Source organism: Heptranchias perlo, chromosome 2 (assembly GCF_035084215.1).
Source record: "Heptranchias perlo isolate sHepPer1 chromosome 2, sHepPer1.hap1, whole genome shotgun sequence".
NCBI classification, from domain to species: Eukaryota; Metazoa; Chordata; class Chondrichthyes; order Hexanchiformes; family Hexanchidae; genus Heptranchias; species Heptranchias perlo.
Window position 1 is genome coordinate 79,660,368 of NC_090326.1, and position 9,093 is coordinate 79,669,460.

At 44.4% G+C, this 9,093-nt stretch overlaps 1 protein-coding gene across 1 annotated transcript in view; it reads left to right on the forward strand.

Moving 5' to 3' along the window:
- LOC137340821 (rap guanine nucleotide exchange factor 5-like) overlaps nucleotides 1-6,901 on the forward strand; it is a 208,058-nt gene extending 201,157 nt beyond the window's left edge. The window contains exons 24-26 of the mRNA XM_068003627.1: nucleotides 370-434; nucleotides 1,658-1,712; nucleotides 2,629-6,901. Of these exons, the coding sequence (XP_067859728.1) occupies nucleotides 370-434; nucleotides 1,658-1,712; nucleotides 2,629-2,747 (239 nt within the window). The 3' untranslated portion in view covers nucleotides 2,748-6,901. The remainder of the gene's footprint in view (nucleotides 1-369; nucleotides 435-1,657; nucleotides 1,713-2,628) is intronic.
- The last annotated feature ends 2,192 nt before the right edge of the window (nucleotides 6,902-9,093 follow it).

A 9,093-nucleotide genomic window follows, 5' to 3' on the forward strand; every position in this document is an offset into this window, starting at 1 on the left:
GCAGGTTCTATAAAAATTGGGCAATCTGCTCTAACAGATTACCACCCAGGCAGTGAAGATGAAAATATACCCTCATGTTGTATGTGTACTTTCCATAGAAATTTATGAGATCACTGCAAATATTAGAGCCACTTTTGTATTACATAATTTTATCCCATTGTGTCTTAAACAAGCTGCCCAAATATTTCAATTATATTAATATATATATTTATTTCATGTGTATTGAAAATGCCATGTTGCCTAAATAGTTCATGAGATATTATAGTTTCCCCAATTAACACTGCAGTCCAACTCACTTTTTCTGCTGTGTTCAATGTTCTACTATTGAGCCCATTTGTTCTGTCATTCATTTCTTTTCCTCTTTGTTAGATGTGACATTTATCCATGAAGGAAACAAAACCTTTTTGGGCAATCTTGTCAACTTTGAAAAGCTGGTATGTGAAATTCATATATTTTGTATTTTCTTAAATGATTACCATTAAAAGGAGGTTAATTTCTAAATGCTTAAGTATTTGATTGTCCATAGGCCTGTAGTAGACCCAAGGAAAATTGGATTTAAATTTTACCAATCAAGGGCTGTCTACTCTTGATAATTCAAATTCATTTTTGAGCTAAAGAATTTTGAATTATCCAGTTTATTAGTTTAAATCAAGCAACAAGAATAACACAGCAAAGTGGGAATTTCCTGCTCTTCATAGTTTCTGCACAACCTTCTGTGGAACAAATCATATCAAAAACTGGATTTGGGGAATTAAAGGTAAATTCACTAAAACCGTATGTTTGGCCATGGTCGTGTTAGAATCATAGGTTTAAATTAAAGAGGTAAGTATCCTACTTTGTGGGAAGCCTTTGCACAAAGTAGGATACTTACCTCTTTAATTTAAACCTATGATTAAACCTGGCATATTCGGAATGCAGGGACATACTGCACATGATTTTCCACCTTATTAAATTAATGGTCAATAAATTGTGCACAGCCCGTACCTAAATTTCCAATAAGCGCAGCCAGTGGGTGAAATTCACCGACGGGAGCAGAAAGTTAGAAAATTACCCCTTAAAAGTACAATTATTAAACTGGATTAAAGAACTGAAGCATTAATGTGTCACAGGATTATTGAACTGTACTGTCACTGCTTCATATTTAGTGCATCGACTAGCAGCAAGGGGCTTTGTCGTATTTATTTGAAGGGAGAGTTCTTGCTGCATTTAGAAGTTTTGGGGAAAGGCTTAATCTAAACTATTCTGTCCTTGAATTTCCACGGGGTTTGTTCCAATCTCCCGCTGTAACTTTAGCGGGAGATCAGCAGAGCTCCCGGGGAAACGGTGTAACCACTTAATATTGCTTTTCCAAGAGTTCTGCTAATCTCTCACCTAAATTATGGCAGGAGTTTGGGACAATCCCTGGGGAAATTTAAGTACTTTATATTTTTATGTTTATATTTAGGTACTCTATATTTGTATGAACAGATGTGATCTGTGATGTGGTGACATTCCATTGGCAATCACATCATTTTGTCTTCCTCCAAATGGAAATGTTTTGCCACAGTAATGACATCCAATCAAACGTACTTCCAGAAGAAATTTTTGAAAGTAATTCCTGTTTTACTTTTTAACCAGTTTCTGCTTGTGTTTTAATAATTTGTCACTTTGTTCCTAGCACATGATCGCAGACACCATCAGGCTGCTGAGACACTGCAGAAGTAACCAGATCAGTAAGTGTCAGTCTTACCTGTGGTTGATGTGCTTGGTGCTGGGGGTGGGGGGAATGGAGATGGGCCCTGCTTCCATGCCACTGGAAGGCAGTGTAGGCGATAGTAAAGGTGGTTTCAAACTGGATTAACTGACTGCTTTTGGGACTGCAGGCAGGAAGTACAAGAGTCCTCCCTCTCACTTGGCCACAGTGCCATCCTTTTTGACAGGTGCATCCGTAGGAAAGATTTGAGAAGAGAAAATTAGTTCTCTAACATTTTGACTTCGTAAAAAAACTTCACACTATAAGTTAACATTTGTTCAAACTGTAATTAGGGATGATCACTCTGTACTTTCAAAGTGCAGGTTTGCTCTCCCCTCCAACCATTCCTCCCCCCCTCCCCCATGCAGATAATTCAGAGTTTATTCCAAGCTTTGCAAAGACAAGCATTATGTGTAAGGGATGCACATTCCAAACCACCTCAGCATATTTGAAGGACTTACAGAAAAGGCACAAGGTGGAACAACATGCAGCATGCAATGAATAACCCTCATATAAAGCTTTGCTTGCACCTGGAGTCCCTGAGCCTTGGCTCTGGACTTGGGGGTGTGAGTGTGCACTCCAGAACTGACAAACAGAAACTCTAGCTGGATTTATTGGATTTCTCAGGAGCTTCTTTTGGAGACTCCTAAACATGCACCACGAGTTTCCTCCCGCTCCACCACTGTAACGTCACCGGAAGTGCGGCAGAAATGCCATTTACACATGTGAACAGGTTTTGCGCTGCATTTGTGGCGAAGTTCCAGTGACGGAAGGGGAGCAGCTCCGAGGAAATTCTCGCCCATATCGATGGATTTCCGCAGATATGAGACATCCAGCTGACCAATAAGAAAGCTTCAGTGTGACAGTGATGACAGTATTTCCTTCTCTGACTCCAGGTATGGAAGATACTCAGAAAGACCACCAGGATGTGAAAACCTATGTTCACCACTTGCACGTTATTGACAACCAACAGACATTATTTCAGCTCTCTCACAGACTTGAGCCAAGAACTTAACCAAAGCTGCATCTTGTAAGATTACTGATATTACAGGGAACTGCGGACGCAGCAACTGCGGCAAAGTGACTTAACGAGTGCGCTACATGAGGGGCCTCTTCTGAAACCACAGACAGTTTACATGCCAATTCAACACAAGAGGTGAAAAACAAACTAGGTTACCTTCAGGTGAGAAAGTAACAATGGGTTTGATGAGGCACTTGTGTGGTATGCAGTCCAGAAGCCCTGTTGCATCATCCAAGCTACTTTGACAGCAGTATACTGAGAACTCAACAAGTTAAGAAACAATCACCACTAGAATTTGCTTAAACTACGCAAATAAATGTGTCCATTTTCGTCAGATTACATGAAAATTATTTTTAATCCACTTTCTTGTGCCAAATTGTTAAAGCACAGATGTTTAGAACTATTTCATGACACAATGACCAGGACCTTCCTCTCTGGCCTGGTGTGTGGTGCAAATGTGGCAGGGTGGGCTCTGCGCCTGTTGGACTAACCTGCCACTGACCCCAGCAAAGTATCCAGATTTGGGCTAATTTAAATATGTTTTGGCAGGATTTCCAAGTCTTCTCGGTAGATTGTCACTGATGAGTCCAGGAAATGGCCGCTGCTGCAGGAGACAGATAGCTACAGTGACTTAAAAAGGCAGTCAGCCTGGAACATTAAAAAACAAATGTCCATGGTCCAATGGAGTGGCAAAATCTGCCAATTAGAAATGCCACTCCAACTTGTTTAATAGATTGCTCGACTTGTCTTGGGTCTTTAAATTCCTTATGCTGTTGTGCCTCTCCTAGCAATACTGGACACCTATTGAACATTGGGAAGACTGAAGCCATTGTCTTCGGTCCCCGCCACAAGCTGCATTCCCTAGCCACCGACTTCGTCCTTCTCCCTGGCCACTGTCTGAGGCTGAACCAGACTGTTCGTAACCGTGATGTCCTATTTGACCCGGAGATAAGCTTCTGACCCCATATCCTCTCCATCACCAAGACTGCCTACTTCCACCACCATAACATCACCTGCCTCCACCCCTGCCTCAGCTTATTTGCTGCTGAAACCTTCATCAATGCCTTTGTTACCTCTAGACTTGTCTATTCCAATGCTCTCCTGGCCAGCCTTCCATCTTCCACCCTCCATAAACTTGAGCTCATCCAAAACACTGCTGCCCGTATCCTAACTCGTACCAAGTCCCGTGCACCCATCACCCCTGTGCTCGCTGACCTACATTGGCTCCCGATCCGGGAACGCCTCAATTTTAAAATTCTCATTCTTGTTTTCAAATCCCTCCATGGCCTCGCCCCACCCCATCTCTGTATCCTCCTCCAGCCCCCCAACCCTCTGCGCCCCTCTAATTCTGGCCTCTTGCGCATCCCCGATTTTAATCGCTCTACCATTGGCGGCCTTGCCTTCAGCTGCCTAGGCCCTGAGCTCTGGTATTCCCTCCTTAACCCTCCTTTAAGATGCTTCTTTAAACCCTCCTCTTTGACTAAGCCCTGTCCTAATAGCTTGTGGCTCTGTGTCAAATTTTGTTTGATAACACTCCTGTGAAAAGCGTTGGGACATTTGACTACATTAAAAGTGCTATATTAATGCAAGTTGTTATTGTTGAATGTGGGCGTTCCTAGCAACCAGCATTGTCAAAGTGATGGAAAATGTGTGACATGATATCATTTTGTGGTTATCGCCTCATTTAAATGCCCCATGCCCAGCTATTTTTTGGCAGGTGCTTCTGGCAGTAGTGATGCTGGAAAATCTAATGCATGTTTAAATGTACAGGGATCTGGCATTATTAACACTTGACACATTTTCTGCCATTGCCTGTTCCAGCACCACTGGAAAATCTTGCCTGATATTTTAATGGTTTGTAATGTATTTCTTCTTCAGAAGAGTTCAATGAAATAAAAAATACTGCACTACAGGACTATAAACTTATGCCAAGCTAAGCAAGTGACTAAATAGCATTTTATTTAATTTTATGACTGATATTGATTGGACTTCCTTTGATGTCAAAGCCTATTGTCCCATAATCAAAACCATGCCAAAAGTATTTGTGAAATAAGATAAATAAAGCACATTTTGTAAAGTCTGTATATAGAATTAATGGCCCTGAAATTCTGTGGGAATTCTACTGGTCTTCTGCCAAGATACGGTGGGAGACCTATGAGCCCCCAGAAAATCAGGATAGACAACTAAAAATGGCTATTTACACCAATTCTTGGGGGCTCTACTGATCTTCTGCCAAAGTTACAGCAGGAGAACCCTGGTGGAATTTCAAGGCCAATATGTTTAAACAAGGGTACTCAGTGTATTTAACCTCCAGGCCTTGAATGGACCCATTGCATCACTCTGTTGTGTGCTAGAAATTCATGCACAATCTAGATGCTGAGTGGAGTAGGCACGTTTGAAACTTACCTTTGCAGTGACTGTTTCTCTAACAACTGCAGCTTTAACAAACATCTGCATATAACTGTGTTGTTTCTTTTAGTACTGTTACCTGTAGTTTGTTACCTGAGTTAAGCTAATGTTAATAGCAAGGAGTTTGATCAGGTAGTTTTAAGGAACGATGGGCTCGATTTTACAAGGCCTGCGGGTTTCCGGCGGGTTGGGTTTCGGGAGCGTGTTGACCACGCTCGGTGAAATTAGTGGGTTGCCCGCGCGATCGTAGCAGGCAACACACTAATAGGAATCAATTACCTGCTCCTCCGGGGTCCACGCTGCTGGCCTGCGCGTCGGTCGGGCTGCGCATGCGCAGTACGATCTGTCAGCTGGAGGCTCTCTAGTTAAAGGGGCAGTCCTCCACTGACAGATGCTGCAACCAATAGAACAAATTTCAGCATGGAGCAGCCCAGGGGGAAGGCTGCTCCCAGTTTAATGATGCCTCACCCCAGGTATCATCAGATGGGGTGAGGAGGAGGGCGAAGACAGAGATCTTCCACCCGGCGGGCGGGAGGAAGCGGCCAGCCTCTGCCACCAAGAAGGCCTGGCTCGAGGTGGCAGAGGGGGTCACCTGCGCAACCAACATATCACCCACCTGCATACAGTGCAGGAGGCGCGACAATGACCTCAGTAGGTCAGCCACAGTGAGAACACAAAGTCTTTCCCCTACACTCCATCTGCCACAACACTGCCCCAACCCCACATCTCCTTCGGCACCGCCAACACTACTCTGTCACATCACCCCTCATACCCACTCAAACCCCATCCTCATCTTACCTCCACCTACTCACCTCGCCAGTACTCATCCTGCCACTAACACGCGACCCAATCCTCATACAATCTCATGGCTCTATCCCATACTCACCCTCTTGTGCACCTCCCTCACGGCCAGCCTCACTCAACCTGCCACCACCTGTGCTGCAGCCACAGGGCATGCATCACATATGTGCAGTAGGCAGCGTAAGGCAAATGTTTCGTGAGCATGAAGGGGGTGCACAAGGGTGTCGGAGGGTTTGCCATGGGTGTTACCTATATTGAATTTCAGAGCAACAAACAGCACACATTATATTGGCACCACCACTGCCATGTCTCCGCGAATCCTGTCTGTTGTGTCCAATAATGCCCGCTCCTGGGTATCACTATGAGGACCCACCACTGATGCCACCCATCGTGTTACTGCAGAGTAGGTGCAGGTGTATTTGCAGGGCTCTTCCGCGCAGACCACTGAGAGACATCGGCGGTGTAGCCAGCTGCACCCTGGAAGGATGCGGAGGAGAAGTTGTGGAGGGCAGTGGTGACTTTGACAGCGACAGGTAAGCACTTGGTGCTGGGGCCAGCCAGGAGCAGCTCGGCATGAAAGAGCCTGCAGATCTCCACGACTACATGTCGAGCGAATCTGCGCCTCCGTGTGCACTGCTGCGCGGAGAGGTCCGGGGAGCTTCGCCTCGGTCTGTGGACCATGTGGCGAGGGTAGTGCCCTCTGCGATGCGTCTCGCTCTGCGGTAGCCCTCCCTCCGGCTGTGCAGGTGGGCGTGCAACAACACCGTGTTGGGGGGCTCCACGTCTCTGCGGCGGACCGCGTGGACTGCGAGGCTGCTGGGGCTGGTCATGCTGTTCGTCCTCCGAGGGTGTCCACGCACCACCCATCTGGCAGGTGTTGGTCTGAGGGGTTGTGCAGGGTAGGTGGGTGGTTCCTCGGACTGGGGCTGCGGTTTCGTGTCGGTCTGTCCTCTGGCTTGGCGGGGGGTGGTGGGGGGCAGGGGTTGCCCTATGTGACGCGGTGGCCTCCTGCGTGGGTGAGGGCTCTCCCCCGTGGAGTGCACCTTGGCACCTGCCACAGGCTGCTGGCTGCAACACGCCTGGTTGGAGAGAGACTGTTTCCCCCAGTGTGTGAAACACTCTGCGATGCAGGTAAAATCCCACACTTCCTCTTTTGACAGCTGATTCAGCTCATTAACTGACCTCAACAAGCAAGGTAAGTACTCTCAAGTGGAACCCCGCTGGCTTTAATTGCCTGCGGGATTCCCACCAGCGGGGGCCACGCACGCAGCCCCGCACGTCATCGGGGAACCCGGAAGTGGTCGGGATCGCGGCGCGATCCGGTCACGTGACCGCATATCGGGATTTTCGGGGCCCCCCCGCTGGAAACCCGCAGGAAACCCGACCCTAAAATCGAGCCCTTGAAGTCTGACCCTGACTTGTCAGTAATAAAAACAGAAAATGGTGGAAACACTCAGCAGGTCAGGTAGCATCTATGGAGAGAGAAACAGAGTTAAAGTTTCAAGTTGATGACCTTTCATCAGAATTAACTTGTTAGTGTTGCTCAGAGAGGCCAAAGGTGTGGGAAATGGGGGGGTGGGGGGAGAATCACACTGGTGCAGATAGGAGTGCTCTGAGATTGGGGCTGAGGCACATTTCTGTTGCAGAGAAGAAAGAACTTCGCTCTGCACTTAGCCTATGATATACCTAATATGGAGTGCTTAATGGGTGGCCAAAGTGAAAACAAAGTTCTATTTTCCACACTAATATCCTTCTCCTTCATCAACACACAAAAAATCCACCTGTAATATTTTTTTTTAAATCTACTGTTATTTAGAGGAAAAAGTAATTTCTTACCTCACCCTACTAATACTGATAAAGTTTTGGCTATAATTGAATTGTAATATTTTAGAAGAGTAGTGAGAATTCAATATTTTTCACTGTCACCCCTAGTTTTTGAATAGCTTGCTCATTGCCAGTGTATTTTGAACTTCTACATAGCACAAACAGGTCCAGAGTCATTACTCTGCCATTAGCATAGAGTGAATTATTTTTTGCCCGATACTGGCACTAGGTTCCAGCATTTGGGATATCTGCTCTGAGCATCTAAGCCTGAAATTTTATTAAACGCTCTTTGAGCAGAGTTGCAAACTGCTTAGATGCAATAAGAGCATTGGCAAAATCAATGCATCACTCAATAAATTAATAATTTCCAACAAGAGGTTAAAAATGAGATTTATTGAGAGACTGCTGTTCACTGAGGGAACAAGAATCCAGAAGCAGAATAACACAATAATGGTGGGTGATTTGTTCTTCATTATTTGTAGCAACATCATAAGTGTGTTTGTGTTTATGATTTTATTACAAGTAAAAAACATGACATTTTACCACAAGGATTTAATAAATAAACAGAAACTGGCAACTATTTGGGGCAATTTGTACTGGCCAATCACTTTCCGCCCTGCTGCTCCCACCTTGACACAAGTAGAAGTAACATAGATTGCCATGCACATTCTTTACATATAACTTAAATGTTCCCATTATATTTTATAGCCAGTTCCCAAAATAAAAGCCTGTTTCACGTTGGGTAAAATTTTGTGCAATGATGTACCTGTGTTTGCTGTAGTGATGGTGCGTAATAAATACAGGGCCATTATATTCTATGTTCATCTGTATATATCAATGATGCTTTGACATTGTATCTAGTAACTATTTATTGGTGCAATGAATTTATTTATATCATAGCTGTTTGTGCTCAGAAATACGTATTTTCTGTATTCAATGTTATATTTTAAAGCACTGCTATTCAGGAAGGCCAGATTTCAGAGACTGAACATACATGGAGGCATTAAAATTCTATGTGGATTGCATTTCAATAAACTCCAAACACATTCTTATTGCCAAAAAATGGTCAACTGAAACCATCCATCTTATCTACAGATATTGTTCCTGTGGAAAATGAAAGCTTTTTACATTATGTTAATTCTTTATTATACAATAGTTTTGTGATATATAATAGCAATAATTTATGTTTGTCTGGATTGTTGTAGCACAAATCTTCACCAGTCTCCAGTAATATACTCAGTTCAGTCAGTGAATTGTCTTTTTTCTCCTTCATGAGAAGTAAGCTATTGCTGTTGTGAATAGGAGA